The following is a 23839-nucleotide window of genomic DNA, read 5'->3' as shown; positions in this document are numbered from 1 at the left end:
ATGCCCCCTGTTTTCATGCCCACACACCAGACAGCCTGCACCCATATAATTACATTTACCATTCCATTGGCCCGACGCTGGCTGCAGAGCTGCAGAAATCACCGTGACAGTGTCCACCGTAGCCATTATCCTTGTGAATTGTACACGAGCAGTAGAGATTGTCCCTGGGAACAAGGCGCAGGTGCCATGTTCCCAGAGACCTGCACATGCAGAGTAAACTATGGCCCAAAGCCAGAGTCTACTGCAATGCTAGAGAGGAGGGGGCCCATAACAGTGGCATATCTATAATGGGTGCAGTGTATGTGATTCACACAGGCCGCTGGGTCCAGAGGGGGCCCACACCGCACACATTGCACCCATTTCTTCTGTATACTTTCCTTTCTGATGTCTGGGTTTGGGTCCCCTCCTCTCTCGAGTCCTGTAGCTGGCAGCAGCACTGTTAGTGCTCTGTCTGAGCACTAGAGACTCTGGCACAGTGCCAGAGTCTATAGCGCATGTGCAGATCTCTAAAAAAATGGCCTCTGCACCATTTTTTTCGGAGACTTGCGCATGTATTGTAGACACTGGCACTGTGCCAGAGTGTCTAGAGCTCAGACAGAGCACTAACAGTGCTGCTGCCAGCTACAGGACAGGAGAGGAGGAGGCCCACACCTGGAGACTGAACACAGGTCCCCTCCTCTCTAGATACGCCCCTGTCCCACACAGAACATGTATACGGGCCCCCTCCTCTCTGAAACCACGCCTGGAAAAACCCAATGCATTCTCAATACACTTCTACATGCGTGTGTCAAAGCTTCATCATTTCTGTACAAACACAATCAGGATGTATACACATACGCAGTACAAAGAAAATGCTCAACTGCACCCGACACAGCATGTGACTCAGAATCAGGCCCTTATTACTCTCTGTGAGCTGTGATAAATATAACTGCCTCATAGTCAGAAAGGTCACTCACTGCTGTTCTTTTCTGGACTAAACAGTGATCAATAATAAACCCTTCATCAGTGAGAACTTTTTTTACAAATTTCTCATCATATTTGAACACAAGAACCTTGTCCTGCCCAATCATCATATAAGTTGTATTTAAAACCCCCACCAATATCAGGTATCCTTCAGGTTTTAGTAGCATCAAAATTTTTCTGAAACTCCTTATATAATCATCTTTGTCTTTGCTGATGAAATCCAACATCCATGCACTGATAACGCAGTCTGCTGGTGGGAACACATCCGGGTCTGTGAGATTCTCATTGTCAATGTCACATTTCATGATCTTTGTTAGTGCCGTCTTCAATGTCATGTCTTTGTACTGACACTGGTCACTGAAATATACAAACACAATAAAGTTCATTGGGATCTAGGACTAGCCATGCCACCACATGAGAAATAAGATATACTGTAGTTTTATATTGAGATTCAATTGGTTGGAAGGTATAATTTAGAGAGGCATTTTTTTGTTTTCTAGAAGGGTTCCTCAAAAGTGGCAGAGATTGGATATTATTCTACACTTTCAATCAGACACCAGTTTCATCTTCCAGGTGCATTTTATATGGCGGTGGTGGGAAAGAGGTGGTCATTGGATACCTCTATCCAGAACACTCAGCTCCTTCCAGCTTTATTCCTTTATTCCTCAGACTTATTCTCTGCATAAAACCCATCTAGAAACAATTATAAATCAGAGCATAAGACTGAACAAGATCAGAGCATCAGATTTCTTTATTGCTTAACCTCATACAATAGAAGTAGTATATGTGGATCTCAGAGCATTTTTGCCACTTTTGGGTTAGTGGAAGAATTTAGTGGCATGTGGGCTTGTATTAGGTTTCTAGGCACCCCAGGCAAGATTTACATTACTGCCCTATTTCCCCAATACAATCCTTCAGTCCATTTACATAAATCCACACTTGGTCTATGACAATGGGGCCGGAGTCATTTTTCATATGCACATCCATTTATCAACTCACCCTCACAGCACCCATTAACACATTTGTACACACTGTCAGCACCCCCTATCCTCCCGCTACCCAGGACCTACTAATCCATTAATCCAGAGAAATCATTAAGCCCCTCACAGCAAAAATCACCGCCTACCCCACACCTTCCCAGCACATATTAAGAATTTTAATCCAAGCACTCATTAAACCCCCTCACAGCAAAAATTACCCCACACCACTCCCAGCACCTATTTATCCTTTCATGCTCAACACCCATTAACCCTGTCACCTAGCACTTATTAATCAATTCATTCCCAGCACTTATTAATTCCCCTTCTCACAGCACCCAATAACCTTAATCACACACCAAGAGCAATAAAAAAATAATACAAAAATAATTAGACTGCGCTTCTAACTTTGATGACAATTTCATCAATAATTAAAACATATACTACACACAGATACTGGCCAGTATCATAGAATTGCACATAAAAACAATATAAGCACAATATTAACACACTATTGAACCAAATGAGCCCCTAAACCTTGGCAGCATATATAACACAAGATTTCTCCAGAAACAGTTCTTATTAGATCCTGTGGCTTCAAACAAGATATTTAATTAACTCTCAGTCCCAATGAGGCCTCCGCTCAAAATAATTCCAACTTTGAATCCATGCTTAATAATGGGTTAGTGAAGCACAGTTAGTATGGCATGCAGCTTTCTCCAAGATATTAACCCTTTAAAACTGGTTAGTAATTCATTTATGTGCACTCGTGCAATGCAGAATACAGGTTATAATAAGATCCAGCAGCATAAATGCTATAATCAGATCCAGCAAACATTTAGGATACACCATGCAATGCATTCAATTTAATACCTCTCCCCGTGGCTGTACAGCAAGCAGCTTTCTACCCGGGATCACACGATGGTGAATGAACTCCTGCTTTTCTCCCCTTAGCACTGGGGTATGGCAGTGAAGAAATTGGCTGGCCGGCTGAGAGATGTTTACAACAAGCAGAGGAATGCTGCAATAGTTGGAATAGTGCCCTGTCCTGTAGCAAACACATTTCCCTGCCTCTGAACTTGGTGTCAGCGGATTCCTCAGTGTTATAAAATGCAAAGGGAGCGCAAGACAGCCCCTTGCAGGATTTCTGCACTCACCACAGATTTTATTCTACTTCTACAGGTGTCGTGGACACCTACACAGGGAGAAAAGCCTGTTGTGCCTGTATTCCAGCAACTGCATTTCACCACCTGTTGGGATTCCGGCATCAAAATTGTGATCGCTGGGATCCTGACAGGTGATCTCATGATTGGCTCCCGTTATGAGTGGACCATAACTGCATCAGGCGGCCTTTCCCACATATTGGGGAATTGCTAATTCTGACAAATTTCTACTCAGGAAATGCATAGAACCTTTTTATTTCATTCTGCTTTATAGATATGATTGAGGAAGAATATATATTTTGGATACTGTCATAGTGAATGGAGAAATAATGAGAATACAATAAAATACATTATAAAATAACAAGCTAAATTTACCTTACCCGCTGAAATTACATAACTACAGTATCTGTATTATTTTAAAGAAATATAGAAACATAGAATGTGATGGAAGATAAGAAGCACTTGGCCAATCTCATCTGCCCATGTACACACACACACACACACACGCACACATGCACACACACACACACACACACACACACACACACACACACGCACACACACGGGTTCATTTTGGTTGGGAGCCAAATAATATATTTTTTGGGGTGTGGGAGGAAACCGGAGCACCCAGAGGAAACTCATGCAAGTATGGGGAGGACAATCAAACTCCACAAAGGGTCTTCGTGGCAATCAAACCCTCATCCCACTGACCAAATTAATTGGGTAACAATATCTCATTTGACAGCTGAGGTAAAACACAAGATTAGTAATGTCTTCCATTCAGACAAGTTGCCTTTTATGTCTTTACGGAGGACGGAAAAAATGTTCCATATGGTTTATGCATTTCCATAGCGCTTAATGATCTGTATTCTGAGGATACTATGAATGGGGGTTGTCAAACTGAGCTACATCAAGAAGGATGTTAAATATATTTGTCAAATGAATGCCTGAAAGGTCACTGTGTATGAGGATTGTTGTAACTCCATCTAGACTGACCTTAGGGATCTCCTCTATTGTGAGAATAAGTTATTAAGCATACCGAATTGGAAAATCATAATTTGGGAAGAAATCAGCTACACAGATACAGTATAGATTGAAGACACATTGAAATTAGTGATGTGCACTGAAATTTTTTTGGATTTTGTGTTTTGGTTTTGGATTCGGTTCCGCGGCCGTGTTTTGGATTCGGGCGCGTTTTGGCAATACCTTCCTGAAATTTTTTTGTCGGATTCGGGTGTTTTTTGGATTCGGGTGTTTTTGTTCAAAAAACTGTCAAAAACAGCTTAAATCATAGAATTTGTGGGTCATTTTGATCCCATAATATTATAAACATTAACAACCATAATTTCCACTCATTTCCAGTCTATTCTGAACACCTCACACCTCACAATATTATGTTTAGTCCTAAAATTTGCACCGAGGTCGCTGGATGACTAAACTAAGCAACCCAAGTGGCCGGCACAAACACCTGGCCCATCTAGGAGTGGCACTGCAGTGTCAGACAGGATGGCACTTAAAAAAAATTGGCCCCAAACATCACATGATGCAAAGATAAATTAAAGAAAAAAGAGGTGCAAGATGGAATTGTCATTGGGCCCTCCCACCCACCCTTATGTTGTATAAACAGGACATGCACACTTTAACAAACCCATCATTTCAGCGACAGGGTCTGCCACACGACTGTGGCTGAAATGACTGGTTGGTTTGGGCCCCCACCAAAAAAGAAGCAATCAGTCTCTCCTTGCACAAACTGGCTCTACAGAGGCAAGATGTCCACCTCCTCCTCATCGTCCGATTCCTCACCCCTTTCACTGTGTACATCCCCCTCCTCACAGATTATTAATTCGTCCCCACTAGAATCCACCATCTCAGGTCCCTGTGTACTTTCTGGAGGCAATTGCTGGTGAATGTCTCCATGGAGGAATTGATTATAATTCATTTTGATGAACATCATCCTCTCCACATTTTCTGGAAGTATCCTCGTACGCCAATTGCTGACAAGGTGAGCGGCTGCACTAAACACTCTTTCGGAGTACACACTGGAGGGGGGGGGGGCAACTTAGGTAAAATAAAGCCAGTTTGTGCAAGGGCCTCCAAATTGACGGACTGTCTGACGTGCCTACTTGGATGCGGTCACTCATATAATGCTCCACCATTCTTTCTATGGTGAGAGAATCATATGCAGTGACAGTAGACGACATGTCAGTAATCGTTGGCAGGTCCTTCAGTCCGGACCAGATGTCAGCACTCGCTCCAGACTGCCCTGCATCACCGCCAGCGGGTGGGCTCGGAATTCTTAGCCTTTTCCTCGCAGCCCCAGTTGCGGGAGAATGTGAAGGAGGAGCTGTTGACGGGTCAAGTTCCGCTTGACTTTACAATTTTCTCACCAGCAGGTCTTTGAATATGTGCAGACTTGTTTCTGCCGGAAAGAGAGATACAACATAGGTTTTAAATATAGGATCGAGCATGGTGGCCAAAATGTAGTGCTCTGATTTCAACAGATTGACCAACCGTGAATCCTGGTTAAGCGAATTAAGGGCTCCATCCACAAGTCCCACATGCCTAGTGGAATCGCTCCATTTTAGCTCCTTCTTCAATGTCTCCAGCTTCTTCTGCAAAAGCCTGATGAGGGGAATGACCTGACTCAGGCTGGCAGTGTCTGAACTGACTTCACGTGTGGCAAGTTCAAAGGGTTGCAGAACCTAGCACAGCATTGAAATCATTCTCCACTGTGCTTGAGTCAAGGGCATTCCCCCTCCTTTGCCTATATCGTAGGTAACTTTATAGGCTTGAAAGGCCTTTTGCTGCTCCTCCATCCTCTGAAGCATATAGAGGATTGCATCCCACCTCTTGCTTCAGATGATGGCGGGGCAGGTTCATGAGTGTTTGCTGGGTCTCCAGTCTTCGGCACACGGTGGCTGAATGCCGAAAGTGGCCCGCAATTCTTCGGGCCACCGACAGCATCTCTTGCACGCCCCTGTCGTTTTTAAAAAATTCTGCACCACCAAATTCAATGTATGTGCAAAACATTGGACGTGCTGGAATTTGCCCACATGTAATGCACGCACAATATTGGTGGCATTGTCTGATGTCACAAATTCCCAGGAGAGTCAAATTGGGGTAAGCCATTCTGCGATGATGTTCCTCAGTTTCCGTAAGAGGTTGTCAGCTTTGTGCTTCTTATGAAAAGCGGTGATACAAAGCGTAGCCTGCCTAGGAACAAGTTGGCGTTTGCGAGATGCAGCTACTGGGGCCGCCGCTGCTGTTCTTACTGCGGGAGGGAATACATCTACCCAATGGGCTGTCACAGTCATATAGTCCTGAGTCTGCCCTGCTCCACTTGTCCACATGTCCGTGGTTAAGTGGACATTGGGTACAACTGCATATTTTAGGACACTGGTGACTCTTTTTCTGACGTCTGTGTACATTCTCGGTATCGCCTGCCTAGAGAAATGGAACTTAGATGGTATTTGGTACCAGGGACACAGTACCTCAAGCAATTCTCTAGTTCCCTGTGAATTAATGGTGGATACCGGACACACGTTTAACAAGACCGAAGCTGCCAAGACCTGAGTTATCCTCTTTGCAGCAGGATGACTGCTGTGATATTTCATCTCCCTCGCAAAGGACTGTTGGACAGTCAATTGCTTACTGGAAGTAGTACAAGTGGTCTTCCGACTTCCCCTCTGGGATGATGATTGACTCCCAGCAGCAACAACAGCAGCACCAGCAGCAGTAGGCGTTACACTCAAGGATGCATCGGAGGAATCCCAGGCAGGAGAGGACTTGTCAGACTTGCCAGTGACATGGCCTGCAGGACTATTCGCGTTCCTGTCTAAGGAGTAAATTGACACTGAGGGAGTTGGTGGTGTGGTTTGCAGGAGCTTGGTTACAAGAGGAAATGATTTAGTGGTCAGTGGACTGCTTCTGCTGTCACCCAAAGTTTTTGAACTTGTTAATGACTTCTGATGAATGCGCTCCAGGTGACGTATAAGGGAGGATGTTCCTAGGTGGTTAACGTCCTTACCCATACTTATTACAGCTTGACAAAGGCAACACACGGCTTTGCACCTGTTGTCCGCATTTCTGTTAAAATAATTCCACAACGAAGAGGTGATTTTTTTTGTAATTTGACCAGGCTTGTCAATGGCCATATTCGTCCCACGGACAACAGGTGTCACCCCGGGTGCCTGACTTAAACAAACCACCTCACCATCAGAATCCTCTTTGTCAATTTCCTCCTCAGCGCCAGCAACACCCATATCCTCATCCTGGTGTACTTCAACAGTGACATCTTCAATTTGACTATCAGGAACTGGACTGCGGGTGCTCCATCCAGCACTTGCAGGGGGCGTGCAAATGGTGGAAGGCACCACCTCTTCCCGTCCAGTGTTGAGAAGGTCAGGCATCGCAATCGACACAATTGGACTCTCCTTGGGGATTTGTGATTTAGAAGACTGCACAGTTCTTGGCTGTGCTTTTGCCAGCTTAAGTATTTTCTTTTTTCTAGCGAGAGGATGAGTGCTTCCATCCTCATGTGAAGCTGAACCACTAGCCATGAATATAGGCCAGGGCCTCAGCCGTTCCTTGCCACTCCGTGTCGTAAATGGCATATTGGCAAGTTTACGCTTCTCCTCAGACGCTTTTAATTTTGATTTTTGGGTCATTTTACTGAACTTTTGTTTTTTGTATTTTACATGCTCTCTACTATGACATTGGGAATCGGCCTTGGCAGATGACGTTAATGGCATTTCATCATCTCAGCCATGACTAGTGGCAGCAGCTTCAGCACGAGGTGGAAGTGGATCTTGATCTTTCCCTATTTTACCCTCCAAATTTTTGTTCTCCATTTTTTAATGTGTGGAATTATATGCCAGTATCAATAGCATTGGCCTACTACTATATAAACTGCGCACAACTGAAATGCACCACAGGTATGGATGGATAGTATACTTGACGACACAGAGGTAGGTAGAGCAGTGGCCTACTGTACCATACCGCTATATATTAGATACTGGTGGTCAGCAAACTGTGCAAAACTGAAATGCATCACAGGTATGGATGGATAGTATACTTAGCGACACAGAGGTAGGTAGAGCAGTGGCCTACTGTACCGTACTGATATATATTATATGCTGGTGGTCAGCAAACTGTGCAAAACTGAAATGCACCACAGGTATGGATGGATAGTATACTTGACGACACAGAGGTAGGTAGAGCAGTGGCCTTCTCTACCGCACTGCTATATATTAGATACTGGTGGTCAGCAAACTGTGCAAAACTGAAATGCACCACAGGTATGGATGGATAGTATACTTGACAACACAGAGGTAGGTAGAGCAGTGGCCTACTGTACCGCACTGCTATATATTATATACTGGTGGTCAGCAAACTGTGCAAAACTGAAATGCACCACAGGTATGGATAATTAGTATACTTGACAACACAGAGGTAGGTAGAGCAGTGGCCTACTGTACCGTACTGCTATATATTATATACTGGTGGTCAGCAAACTGTGCAAAACTGAAATGCACCACAGGTATGGATGGATAGTATACTTGACGACACAGAGGTAGGTAGAGCAGTGGCCTACTGTACCGTACTGCTATATATTATATACTGGTGGTCAGCAAACTGTGCAAAACTGAAATGCACCACAGGTATGGATGGATAGTATACTTGACGACACAGAGGTAGGTAGAGCAGTGGCCTACAGTACCGTACTGCTATATATTATATACTGGTGGTCAGCAAACTGTGCAAAACTGAAATGCACCACAGGTATGGATGGATAGTATACTTGACGACACAGAGGTAGGTAGAGCAGTGGCCTACTTTACCGTTCTGCTATATATTATATACTGGTGGTCAGCAAACTCTGCAAAACTGAAATGCACCACAGGTATGGATGGATAGTATACTTGACGACACAGAGGTAGGTAGAGCAGTGGCCTTCTGTACCGTACTCCTATATATTATATACTGGTGGTCAGCAAAATTATGCACTGTACTCCTACTATATACTACAATGCAGCACAGATATGGAGCGTTTTTCAGGCAGACAACGTATAATACTGGTAGTCAATGGTCAGCAAAACTCTGCTCTGTACTCCTCCTATATAATACTACTGGTCCCCAGTCCCCACAATAAAACAGTGTGAGCACCGATATATGCAGCACACTGAGCACAGATTTGGAGCGTTTTTCAGGCAGAGAATGTATAATACTGGTGGTCACTGGTCACTAAAACTCTGCACTGTACTCCTCCTATATAATACTGCTGGTCCCCAGTCCCCACAAAAAAGCAGTGTGAGCACAGATATATGCAGCACACTGAGCACAGATATGGAGTGTTTTTCAGGCAGACAACGTATACTGGTGGTCACTGGTCAGCAAAACTCTGCACTGTACTCCTCCTATATAATACTGCTGGTCCCCAGTTCCCACAATAAAGCAGTGTGAGCACAGATATATGCAGCACAATGAGCACAGATATGGGGCGTTTTTCAGACAGACAACGTATACTGGTGGTCACTGGTCAGCAAAACTCAGCACTATACTCCTCCTGTATAATACTGCTGGTCCCCAGTCCCCACAATAAAGCAGTGTGAGCACAGATATATGCAGCACACTGAGCACAGATATGGAGCATTTTTCAGGCAGACAACGTATAATACTGGTGGTCACTGGTCAGCAAAACTCTGCACTGTACTCCTCCTATAATATTGCTGGTCCCCAGAATAAAGATATTTGCACTGCACCCCCCTGAAACAAAGTGAGAGGACGCCAGCCACGTCCTCTCACTATCATTTCCGATGCACGAGTGAAAAATGGCGGCGACGCGCGGCTCCTTATATAGAATCCGAATCTCACGAGAATCCGACAGCGGGATGATGACGTTCGGGCGCGCTCGGGTTAACCGAGCCATACAGGAGAATCCGAGTATGCCTCGGACCCGTGTAAAAAGGTGAAGTTCGGGGGGGTTCGGATTCCGAGGAACCGAACCCGCTCATCACTAACCATAACTACAGATATGTCCTGAAACATCTTGCCTCAATATGCCATGTAGTGGGAGATCCCTGGCATGAGTGCTCTGACAGGTCTCGTGCAACTCTGTTTGCATCGGGCATCTTTTTTGCTGAAATGCATCTTTTTTGCATCACAATGTGAATATGATGCATTCGCAAACACTGCTGATTAGAATGATATGTGTGTGTCTGCAGCTGTATCTGCATACAAAATGGTATGTTACAGTTTTTACTAGGAAACACTGTAATGTAGCATTTCATGTGCAGATACAGCCGCAGTCGCACACAGAATATAGGCATGCTGCATATCATTTTAATCATGTTTGTTTGTCCTATTCACATTGTTTTAAATAAGATGCATTTTAATGGAATAGTAACACATAAAGACAGTCAGAACTACGAGTCACGCAAAGGGGATCCGGTCTGAAGATCGACAGTGTCTAGGTCGACAATGTTTAGGTCGACCACTATAGGTCGACAGTCACTAGGTCGACATGGATGGAAGGTCGACAGGGTGTCTAGGTCGACATGTGCTAGGTCGACAGGTCTAAAGGTCGACATGAGTTTTTCACATTTTTATTTTTTTATTTTTTCATACTTAACGATCCACGTGGACTACGATTGGAACGGTAAAGTGTGCCGAGCGAAGCGGTAGCGGAGCGAAGGCACCATGCGAGGGGACGCGGTGCACTAATTTGGGATCCCGGTCACTTTACGAAGAAAACAACACAAAAAACAACAACAACCTCATGTCGACCTTTAGACCTGTCAACCTAGCACATGTCGACCTAGAAACCCTGTCAACCTTCCATCCATGTCGACCTAGTGACTGTCGACCTATACTGGTCGACCTAAACATTGTCGACCTAGACACTGTCGATAAAACGAACCACACCCGACTAGAAGGGCTGTTTACCTTGCAGGGAGGCTAGATGTGAGTGGATACTTCTTTACATCCTGCACTTCTGTAAGCAAGTAATCTAAGTTTACAGTTACAGTAAGTTCACACTAGAGGACTTTATTTGCTCAGTACTGTGTTCATGTTTCTCTGTGTCTCTGATTATTCCAGTATTACTCTGCACATTAATACAAGCTATTCCAGTTCCTATTACTCAGTTCCCAGTTCAGTTCAACCTCGCAGCACTTAGACTGTCTCAGCAACTCTGATCCTAGTTTAGATTTACTCAATCCATTACACCACTATACCCAGAAATAACCACCATAATCCAGTTATAGCCTGGGTTTTACCGGTTCTGATCTCGGTCCGGTATCCTGAGAGGCAGTGCTTAAAGTGGTCCTAGAGAGGTGGTGGAACTCACCCCCCATCCCCCCGGCGCTCATGCAATAAACACGCGCCCAAAAAAGTGGTGTGGTCTCAAAAAGAAAGGGGCATGGTCACACAATAGTAATAATGGCCACAGTAGTAGCATCCCATAATACAAAATGCCCACAGCAGTAGCACCCCTTTTACAATCACCACAGTTGTAGTGCCCCTTATGCAATGTCCACTGTACTGGTAGTGCCCCTTATATAGAGCCCAAAGTAATGGTGCCCCTTATGCAATGCCCCAGTAGTAGTACCCTAATGTCCCCAGGAGTGATGCCCCTTATGAAGTGCCCCCTTTACAATGCCCTCATTAGTAGTGCCCCCATTAGTAATGCCCTTAATGGTAATGCCCTCAGTAGTAATGTCACCTGTAGTAATGCCCACAGTCATTTAGCACCCTGTAGTTTAGCCCCAGTAGTTATACCCCCAGTAGTTTAGCCCCTAGTGTTAATGCCCCTGCAGTTATGACCCCAATAGTTTACCCCCACCTTATTTTAGCATCCCAGTGGTAATGCCCCCTGTAGTTTAGCACCTGTAGTTTAGTCCTCATGTAGTTTGTCCCATGTTTAGCAACCCAGTAGTAATGCCCCAGTAGTTTAGCCCCTGTAGTTTAGCCCCATGTAGTTTGCCCTATGTAATTTGCCCCAAGTAGTAATACTCTCTGTAGTTATGCCCCCAGTAGTAATGCCCTCAGTAGCTTAGCCTCCAGTAGTAATGCCCATGTAGTAATGCCCCCAGTAGTAATGACCCCAGTATTAATGCGCCCCTGTAGTTATGCCCCCAGTAGTAATGCATGACTGTAGTTATCCCCCCAGTAGTAATGCACCCCTGTAGTTTGTCCCCAGTAGTTTTCCCCCAGTATCTTCCCCCATTGTAGTCTGCCCCCAGTATTTAGCCCCCTGTAGCTTGTGTCTAGTAGTTTGCCACCTGTAGCTTGTCCACAGTAGTTTGCCCCTGTAGCTTTTCCCTTGTAGTTTGCTCCCAGTATCTTGCACGCTTGTAGTCTGCCCCCAGTAGTTAGCCTCCTGTAGCTTGCCCCCAGTAGTTTGGCAATCCCCCCAACACACACACACAAACACACACACACAAACACACACACACACACACACACACACACACACTCACTCACTCACTCACTCCAGTCCGAGATCTGTCTGGCCTGACCAGGAGCAGCATTCTCCCCCTCTTTACAGTTCACTCACAGCAGCCTGGGGTGTGTAGCTCCACCTCCCTGCTCTGTGTAGTTACACCCCTCCGTCCAACTTAGCTCTGCCCCCTTTTCTCATCAACAACACTGCTGCTTCAATGTTTGACAAGGAGAAGGAGGACGGACTCTTCAAGCTGCCGACGCAGCTGCTTGTGTCTGTAGGGTGACAGGCGCAGCAGCATCTGGCAGCAGCAGCAGGGGAACTCAGCACAGGGATGCAGAGCAGGGAGAGAGCCTTCCATGTCTGGCATCTACCTGCTCTGCATCCTTTTGCTGAGCGGTCAGCGCCGGGCCTGCCTATTAATGTTCTTCAGTTTGCATAAGGGGTAACAATTGTTGCAACTGGTTCTGGTGTGACAGATTCATACACAAACTCTATCTGAAGTGTTCTATTATCACACAATGTATCTCTCAGTGTCTGATATCATTATAGGCTATAAGGTGGCTTTTATTGGGAGTATCTATAGTCACAGTCAGTTAATGTAGCTTCTATTGATGATATATAGTATACTACTGTATAAGCTCACTGTATTTCAGTAACAACTTTATTGAGTGAATATATACTAGTCAGCTGTTTTTAATTATTGCAGTCTATACATTCTAATCACAGCTATCATTATTATACATTAGAGAACTTCATTAGACTTGTGTAATAATATAGCTGCTATTGGGATGTGGTCATGAGAGAACGCCGGTCACTATAACGATGTCAGAATCCCAAGCGCTGAACAGGACGACAGCCGGCATGCTAACAGGGACTATTCCCACTTGCGAAAACCACCCTTTCATGTTTTTGTTTTGGTTTTAGTTTTGGATCTTGATGATTTTTGGAAAAAAAAACCCCATAAAAACAGTTAAAATCACAAAATTTGGGGGTAATTTTGCTCCTATGGTATTTTTTTTTCAAATGTGTTTATTAGAGATTTTCCACATACAGCAAAAAGAAAAGGGAAACCAATATATAGTAATACAATAATCCCATATATCACTGACACATTCGTCAATATACATCAACATAGTCTCACATACAAAAAATACAAGTTAAAGTGATACAGGGATACCTATATAAAAATAAAAATGTAAAAAGACAAAACGACAAAGACAAGGGAGTGAGGTAAGGGAAAGAGGGAAAAGGGAAGTAACAAATAAGTAATATTCATCATACACTTAAAACGGTACCTAAATAAAGTGAATAGAATGAATGACTCTCAGAATTTACCCAAGTCAAAGCTCAATGAGTAAAAGATAGAGTATTCACATCAAAATTAAAATTGTCAAAAGAGCTATATATATGTAGTCGTGATTCTCTGTCCAAAGTAGTAATGAACGGAGCCCATTTACAATAAAACTTTTGAGCTCCTAAGTATAAATCAGGACACGCATATTTTCTCTCATAGTACAGTATCTGAAGTAATTTTTGTCGGACTTCCATAAGACTAGGAACCGATTTCTTGGTCCAGTGACATAATATACACTTTTTGCATATCGAAATAATTGTAATCAACAATGGGAGAATTTTTTTTTTTTTTTACCAGCTAATGCCCAGTTTTTAAAACTGAACCCTAAACAGGCGATAGGATCAGGTTGTAAAGTGAGACCAAACATTTTGTTAAGGAAAATCAGTATCTTATACCAAAATTTACGCAGTTTAAAGCAGTCCCAAATACAATGGTAAAAATATGCAACTACTGTTCTACATTTAATACAATGCCCTAACTCATCCTTAACCATGTACCTTCATTGATATGGAGTAATATATGCTCTGTGTAATGTTCGAATATGAACTTCTTGTAAATAAGCTGACGCTAATACCTTAAGCGAATAAGAGTATAACCCGGTTAAATCATAAATATCTGTCAACAAGGGAATATCATAATTCCATTTCTGTAACAACTTCCATTGTACATGTTCCACTGAGATGATTATAACATTGTATACATATTTCACTTTATAGCTTTTCTCCAGGAGAAAGTATAACAATGTATCAATAGATTTAATCTGAGCCACAGTAATCTTTTGAGTCCCAGTGAGGGGTTTAGGTGCATTAATAGAAAGTAAAAAATGCTGCATTTGAAAATACATAAACCTATGTGAACTTGGTTGGGAAAATTGAATGCATAGCTCCTGAAAAGTAAACAAGGAGCCCCCAGATCAAAAACCTTACACGATAAATCCAACCCCTTAGTTCTCCAAGTATTAAACAATGAGTTCGAGAGTGATGGAGGAAATGACGGATTTCCCCATAGGGGAATAAAGGGGGTAACATAGGGATTGGAATGACAGTGTTTATTTAGCCCAATCCAAGCTATATATGTATCCGAAAATAAAATATGAATTCGAATATGAAGTGGGATAGAAAGCCGTTTAGTTTGTAGGAGCGCACTTGGGGAGTAGGGGCAAAAAACTGCTAAATCTAAAGATAGATCTATATATTGGTCTTTATTAAGTATCCAAGCACTTATATAACGGAAAAAAGCTGCCTGAGAATACGCTTCCAAATCAGGATATCCCAGTCCAACTTCACTTTTGGGCGTAAGTAATTTAGCCCTTGAAATTCTTGAACGTTTATTTTTGGCAAGTAAATTTAGAAAATAAAGTATCAAGTCATTTGGTGTCCGATTTAAGTATAGCAATTGGTAATTGTTGCATACAATAAAATATTTTTGGAAAAATAATAGACCGTATTATAGCTAATCGTCCTAATAGAGAGAGAGGTAGTCTCCAGGACTCAAGTTTCATGGAAATTTTTACTAATTATAGTAGAAAAATTTGCAGAATATAACTGGGATAGATCCAAGCATATATGAACCCCTAAATATTTAAATCTATATAGGGCTATTGAATATGGCATATGTATAGATTTTAAGAAGTCTAGAATAGAATTTACCAACAGCAAAATTTCTGACTTGGATTTATTGATTTTATATCAGGAAACCCCTCCAAAAGAATCAAGTAAATGAAACAAAGCAGGTAAAGAGTGTTGAGGTTTAGAAAGAAATTAAAGGGTATCATCAGCAAACAGTTCAATTTTCAGCTCTTCCACTCCAATTTTAATCCCATGAATCAAATGAGAAGCATGTACAACTACAGCGAGGGGCTCTATGGTAATGGTGAAAAGGAGAGCGGATAAGGGGCACCCTTGACGAGTACCCCTCTCTAGTCTAAAAGCTGATAATAAAAGCCCATTACATGCTATTTTGTGACTGTGGGGAGGAATATAAAGTACGTAATATATTTATAAAGTGATTAGGAAAGCTGAATTTCTCCATAGTACGAAATAAATGGGGCCATAAAACTAAATCAAACGCTTTTTCTGCATCTAACGTCACTATCATATGTGGGGATAACCTTAGAGAGTGATTAGATGTAGCATGAAATATAGCTGTGAGAACTCTCTGTACATTCACCACTGAGTGCCTTCCTGTTATAAAGCCGATTTGATCTTTATGGATCAAAACCAGAAAGATAGGCTTCAGTCTCTCCGCTAAAATTTTTGTAAAAATGTTATAGTCAGTATTTAAGAGTGAAATTGGTCTATAAGACCCCGGGAGATTAAGATAGCATCCTTCTTAGTATATCTGTAACTTCAACCATGCACAGCTGTGCATGTGAGCTGTGCGTTCTAATACTCAAAGCGTTCCTTCTCTAAGCGTTTGAAAATGAACAGTTAAAAAAACAGTTCCTGCATTGGACTGAACTTAACCATCTTCCTTTTTCTTCTCATCCTCAGGTATGTTCAAATCTCCCCATGTAATCTGCCTATTGCTATCTGCACCTATGCAAATCATCTATATTCCAAATGTATGTTCAAATCTCCCCATGTAATCTGCCTATTGCTATCTGCACCTATGCAAATCATCTATATTCCAAAATGTATGTTAAAATATCCCCATGTAATCTGCCTATTGCTATCTGCACCTATGCAAATCATCTATATTCCAAATGTATGTTCAAATCTCCCCATGTAATCTGCCTATTGCTATCTGCACCTATGCAAATCATCTATATTCCAAATGTATGTTCAAATCATTTGTTAGACAGTTTTGTGATTTATGCTTTTGTTTGTAATTTAAAATACCTGCGTTTCAAAGCTTGGTCAGTGCCGCATATTTAATTAAGGCTGACTGGGCTGGTGTTTGTTTAGTCAAACACTGTGTAATGTAACACCTTTGATTAGTGGGACATTTGCCTCAGCTGTAGTTGGGTCAATTTCCCATAGTATATCTGTAACTTCAACCATGCACAGCTGTGCATGTCAGCTGTGCGTTCCAATACTCAAAGTGTTCCTTCTCTAAGCGTTTGAAAATGAACAGTTAAAAAAACAGTTGAACAAACATTGAACAGCATCAAGAAAGAAATCTGGAACATTATGTGTCCTCTCCTCACCTCTGCCATGAGAACACCAGGACCAATGCCTACTACTTCTGTGTCCAAGAACATCATGACTGCCCCCGGGACTACCCATCAAGCTCAGCAGGGAACTGAGGGACGTGCGCATCAGGACCAGGCTTTGCTGGGTCAGTTCCATTGGACATTAGTGTGCACCCCACATTCTCACACCCACCCGCACTGCTCTCATGTTAGTACAGTTTTCCTGCAAATGTGTCTTTCTCTTCTTTCTTCTTACACGGTACTTCCACCCCACTGTGTGCTATTCCCGTAACGTGTACCTCCTTTGGTTGCACACCCTGCCAGCAGTAACCTATGCAGTGCGCCCCACATGGCTGCCTCGGATGGTTCCTCTGTGGGCGGGGTGTGCTTCATTTGGATCTTTCCATACAGGGTATAGCATACTCCTACATACGTGTCAGTTCTCCCATACATGCATTTGGCCCCTGTATGGATCATCTCCCACTGTGTAACCTTGTAGTGCGCCCAACATGGTTGCCTTATCTGGTGCGCTTGTGGATGGGATGAAAAATGCGTGGACCTAATGTTTTTATTGGAACCCTACTCTGAACTTAAGGACTCTACAATCTCCCCATTTTGTGTTCTCTTCTAGGGGTGGACTATTCCACCCTGGGTAATCCTACGCAGTGCGCCTAAGATGGCTGCCGCACCTGGTGCCTTGTAATGGTGGAATACACAACCCCTGGAGGTTATTACTCAAAATGCCTACACCAATCATGTATTATTCTTTCTGTGTCTTTGTCTGTGTGGTTTATCTTTTGGTGTAATACTTAAATATTCTGTATTATGTGCATTGTGTGAGTTCTAGTTGGCGCCGCAGATGGCTGCCTCGGTGCTGCTCTGCCAAGCAGCTTTAGTTTTTAGTCTTAAATGTATAATATGTCTACTGTACAGTTGCATATGTGCAGTATGAACTCATATGTGTAATGTTTGTAATGTATGCCACGTTTTTCCTCCATGTTGCTGCTTGGCGATGCATTGTACCACAAAGAATTCCTAGTGTACGTGAGTACACCTGGCCAATAAAGCTGATTCTGATTCTGATTCTTTAGGCAAAATTTTGATAATGGCATCCGAAAAGTGAGTAGGGAGAGTCCCATGGTCTATAATTGAATTGAAGCAAGTGGCTAATGGGTCAGCAATATTTGTAGATAACATATGAAAAAATTTGTTCGAAAATCCATCAGGACCTGGTGATTTAGACAATTTCAACTTTTTTATAACACCTATTACCTCTAATGGGGTTACAGGAGCTGTCAAAGCAGAAAGAAAGGAAGCTGGGAGTTAAGGAAGCTGAAGTAAATTCCAAAAAGAGGAGGCAGAATAAGAAGAAAAGTAAGCAGAAGTAGAAGGTGTGATTTCCGAGATACAAGGGATAGAGGAGGCATTTGTAGATTGTGTTGGGACAGAATAAAGATCTTCATAAAATGATTTCATTAAATCAACAACCTGAGAGTCATAATCAGTAAAAGTACCGTCTGACCTCAATAAAGGCCTAACCACTGTCTGCTTCCTAGAACCATGTAATAAATTAGTAAGAAGTCTATCATTTTTATTACCGAACTAATATTTGGAGTTCACATTAAAATAATATTTATCGCCACTTGTCTGTAAAAGCTCTGAAAAGTGGGTCTTAGCAGTATTATAGCGAATTTTGTTCTCTAAATAAGGGGCCTGTTTAAACATTTAAAAAGCATTGGAAAGCTTGGCTTGTAAATCCAAGTAGGAGGCATTTCGCTGCCGGTTGATCCGTGAAGAATATTCTATCAGTTCTCCGCGTAATACAGCTTTAGCCGCCATCCAAAAAGTAGAAGGGTTAGACACAGCACAGTCAGAATTATGCGATTGATAGTTCTTCCACATATTTTCTAATTGTAATTTAAAGCTTTTAGCTTTAGTAAGATACGAGGGTAATTTCCGCAAAGGCTTAGTATCAACAGACTTCTTAAAATTCAAAGTAATCCAAACCAGGCCGTGGTCTGACAATATAGGAGGTTCAATAACTACGGGAGAGATTTTAGAGAAGAAAGGTTCCGCAACTAAAACATAATCGATCCTAGAACAGGTATTATGAGTCATGGAGAAGCATGTAAACTCTCTTTCAACAGGGAAAACTGCTCGCCATGTATCCACAAGATTTAGAATTTTAACAAAAAATGGAACACCTATTTTTATAATGGTAATTGGAGACTTCGGAGCAGGGGAGCGGTCAAGAAAGGAGGATGAAAATCACCACAAACTATTAAAGAAGCAGGGTCATAAGTATGAAGTTTAGCTAATAATGAGGTAAAAAAGAGTTTACTATACTGGTTTGGGGCGTACACATTACATATAGAGAAAGTGATTCCCTGTATATCCACAGTAAGCACCACATATCTTCCTTCTGGATCTGAGAAAAACAGATAAAAGCTGACTGTTCAAAATTTTTTTCGCAAGTATAACTACACCTCGTGATTTAGTATTATAGGAAGCCGAGGCTAGTAAATCCCAACCCAGCATTCTCATCTTATTTGCTTCTGGAGTTTTTAAATGGGTCTTTTGTAGGCATATTAAATCTATTGATAACTTGTTAAGATATACAAATAGTTTCTGTCTTTTCGCAGGTGTATGAATACCCTTAATATTAAGTGATCCTATCCTGAGAGGCATTATCACAAAAAGGTATATAAATCACATGATACTGTTTACAATTGTAGATAAAGGGAAAAAGGGAAAGGAAAACACGATGAAAAAATAAATATAAAATAGACAAACATATATAACAAATTACTTCGAGCAGTGCTAATTCTAACCAAACTGGACTTCCAGCAATTGCCAACTATCTGCAACACTAAGGTCACAAATAGTAGACCTATTAGCATGATAAATCAACAACAAAGGTAGTAAACGGCACAGTCCTGCTGCTTCATTTCGCAATAAAGAATTGGTATTAGTCAAAGATAGACTTCAAAAATATATTCTAAAAGGATTTCAACAAAACTATAGCCTAATATCCTCTAGGGTAATGCACAGGCGAGGAATTAAATGTAACACCCCCTGAGCAAGAAAAACATATCATATAAAAGTATAATATTATGACTATTCAGGACAGTCTCATTCTCACTCTTCCAAGACGTCAGTAATATCACCGTCATTCTTCCCAAAGGACTCTTCTTTAAGGAATTCTGCCGCATCTTCCGGAATCGTAAAATCAGAGAAAGACGTTCCTGTAAATATGCGGAGACGTGCTGGAAATAACATAATACATTTCTGATTCGCTTGAACTAGAGCAGTGCAGACATCAGAAAAGGAACGTCGTAATCTAGAAAGTCTTGATAGGTACGGATATTATGTCCTTCCCACTGAAGAGGATGAAATTTACGAGACGCGTTCCATATAGCTTGCTTGTGTAAGAAATTTAAGGTTTTAAAAATAACCACTCTCGGTCTCTGCGCAGAGTATTTTAAAATATCTCGCACTCTATGAACTCGCTCTATAGAAATATCAGCACATTCCGCCTCAACTTGCAATAGCTTAGGAAGCGTAGTATGAACAAATTGTTCCAAATGAACTCCTTTAAGTGATTCAGGGAGACCTGCAATTCTTAGATTTTTCTGTCTGGCTCTGTTTTCAAAACTATAAAGTTTATCTGCCAGGCATTTATTATCAATCTCCAGAGCTCGGACAGATTTTTGTAAAACATTAACACCATCCATATTATCACGTATATGCTGTTCTGCTTCTGAGACACGACTAGATAATGCCTGTAACTGAGAGGTGATATCAGATACTGCCTTTTGTAACAGCAGCGCTATAGTGGATTGAAAAGCCATAACCATTTCCTCATAAGAGGAAGAAAAAGTACCTGTACCACCTGTAGACACAGAGGAGTCCAACATAGGGTCTGCTATAGGCTTCTTGTGCGCTGGCGTTCCCAGAGCATTGTCGCTGTCTGGCGCCATGTTGTGGTCTCCCCGGTGCTTCTCTTGTCTCGGCGGCTGTGGTGGAAGGAGCACCTTAGAAGAAAAGGATGTGCCCAGGAACTTGTCCATCGTCCCCTCTGTCCTGCGCAGTGGTTGGGAGTGGTGTCTTCCTTTGGCAGACAGGGCTACGGCAGTATCGGATGAATCAAGGAGCGGAGCTGTCAGGAGAAGCTGTTCACTCTCCCATGCCCCGGAACCAGAAGACTGCTCCTATGGTATTATTAACCTCAATAACATTAATTTCCACTCATTTCCAGTCTATTCTGAACACCTCACACTTCACAATATTGTTTTTAGGCCTAAAACTTGCACTGAGGTTGCTGTATGACCAAGCTAAGCAACACAAGTGTGCAGCACAAACACCTGGCCCATCTAGGAGTGGCACTGCAGTTGCAGACAAGATGGCACTATTCAAAAACTAGTCCCCAAATAGCACATGATCCAAAGAAGAAAAAGAGGTGTACCGAGGTTGCTGTATGACTAAGCCAAGCGACACAAGTGTGCGGCACAAACACCTGGCACATCTAGGAATGGCACTGCAGTGTCAGACAGGATGGCACTTTTCAAAAACTAGGCCCCACTGGAATTATACGTCCAAATCATTGGAATTATATGTCCAAATCACTGGAATTAAATGGCAAAATCACTGGAATTATATGTCCAAATCACTGGAATTATACGTCCAATACGGCAAAATCACTGGAATTATATGTCCAAATCACTGGAATTGTACGTCCAAATCACTGGAATTAAATGGCAAAATTACTGGAATTATACTGCAAAATCACTGGAATTAAATGGCAGTACCACTGGACATATACAGAAGTGTCAGACAGGATGGCACTTTAAGAAAATATTTCCCAATCAGCACATGATGCAAAGAAGAAAAAAAAGTGCATCGAGTTTTCTGTATGACTAAGCTAAGCGACACAACCACCTGGCCCATCTAGTAGTGTCACAAAGTGACTGAATGTCGAGAGTGGGCAGCAATTGTTCAGTCCATTGACAGCATCTCCAGCACTCCCCTGTCATTTTATAAAAAATCTGCAATTGGTGTACTTATACAGCAGTACCCCAGGACTAATACAGCAGTACCCCTGGACTCATACAGTAGTGTCAGATAGGATGGCACTTTTCAAAAACTAGGCACCAAACAGCACCTCATGTAAAGATGCCACTGGTCTGATGCAGCACAACACAGCAAAACTGTAAGGGACTTGTTGTTGTTGTTGTTGTTCATCTTCTTCTTCCTCTTCTTCTTCTCCTTCTTCTTCTTCTTCTTCTTCTTCTTCTTCTTCTTATTATTATTATTATTATTATAATATGGCAGCAGTGGACATATAGCTGCAGCGTATACCACTGTGACTGCCTGGTCACTGGAATGACTGATGGCCAGGACACTACCACTGGTCTGATGCGGCATAACCCAGCAACACTGTAAGGTACTTATTATACAGCAGCACTGGACATATGGCGGCAGAGGACACCACCACTGTGACTGATGCAGCACAACACACCACCACTGAACTGATGCAGCACAACACAGCACCACTGGACAGCACTGGACATATGGCAGCAGAGGACACAAGCACTGTGACTGATGCAGCACAACACACCACCACTGAACTGATGCAGCACAACACAGCACCACTAAACTGATGCAGCACAACACAGCACCACTGGACAGCACTGGACATATGGCAGCAGAGGACATCACCACAGTGACTGATGCAGCACAACACACCACCACTGAACTGATGCAGCACAATACAGCACCTCCGGACAGCACTGGACATATGGCAGCAGAGGACACCACCACTGTGACTGATTCAGCACAACACACCACCACTGAACTGATGCAGCACAACACAGCACCACTGGACAGCACTGGACATATGGCAGCAGAGGACACCACCACTGTGACTGATTCAGCACAACACACCACCACTGAACTGATGCAGCACAACACAGCACCACTGGACAGCTCTGGACATATGGCAGCAGAGGACACAAGCACTGTGACTGGACAGATTCAGCACAAGACACGGACACAGAGAGAACAGAGACAAGTCCACTCTCTACACTCTCCAATGCCAGAGTAAAAATGGCAGGGACACGCGGCTCCTTATATGGAATCCAAACCCAGCGAGAATCCGACAGCGGGATGATGATGCTTTGCCTCGTTCTGGTTTCCGTGTCAGGGGGAAAACCTGAGCCTGGCTCGGAACCAAACTTGAATGTTGAAGTTCAGTTCGGTTCGGTTATCTGAGAACTGAACCTGCTCATTCCTAGTATTATACAATAGAGAATTTAATCAAACTACTGTGTCATAGTGTCCCCTACGGCCACGTGCCGGCTCGGTCTGCTGCGCCTTTATGCCCATGACAAAATTCAAGTGCACAGTCTGGAACATGATCCCTAGAGGAAGAGGTGGGCCAACACGCAATGGGGCTCACTGGGGGTTTTCCCTAAACTCCTGTGGGCCAGTCTGACTTTCGCCAGGTCAGAAAAATGTCAATACAGATTGCACCAGTTAGATATGAAGCATTAGCACCGGCAGGTATTACAATTGTTTTTATTTTCAAAAACATTAGAACTAGACTAAAGTCAGGTCCATTTCATTGTTTGAGATGTTTCCACAATTATGACAGCGGTTCTTAAACTGTGGCTCCCTGGTGTGCCTCAGGGAACTTGCAGGGGATCCTTGGTTTATGGTCCAGAACTAATTCAAATTATTTATGGTAAATGTAACAGGCAAAAACCAGTGCTGGTGGCTGCTAATCATAATATATGTGGACAAACT

The 23839-nt window shown here is 42.7% G+C and overlaps 1 protein-coding gene across 1 annotated transcript in view; it reads right to left on the bottom strand.

Moving 5' to 3' along the window:
* Positions 1 to 672: 672 nt before the first annotated feature.
* LOC134965665 (nicotinamide N-methyltransferase-like) overlaps positions 673 to 23839 on the bottom strand; it is a 55636-nt gene continuing 32469 nt past the window's right edge. The window contains exon 3 of the mRNA XM_063941992.1: positions 673 to 1320. Coding sequence (XP_063798062.1) covers positions 900 to 1320 — 421 coding nt within the window. The 3' untranslated portion in view covers positions 673 to 899. The remainder of the gene's footprint in view (positions 1321 to 23839) is intronic.

The sequence above is a fragment of the Pseudophryne corroboree genome, chromosome 10 (assembly GCF_028390025.1).
Source record: "Pseudophryne corroboree isolate aPseCor3 chromosome 10, aPseCor3.hap2, whole genome shotgun sequence".
Lineage (NCBI taxonomy): Eukaryota > Metazoa > Chordata > Amphibia > Anura > Myobatrachidae > Pseudophryne > Pseudophryne corroboree.
Note: the sequence above shows the minus strand (reverse complement) of the source record. Positions and strands in the feature narration are given on the sequence as shown.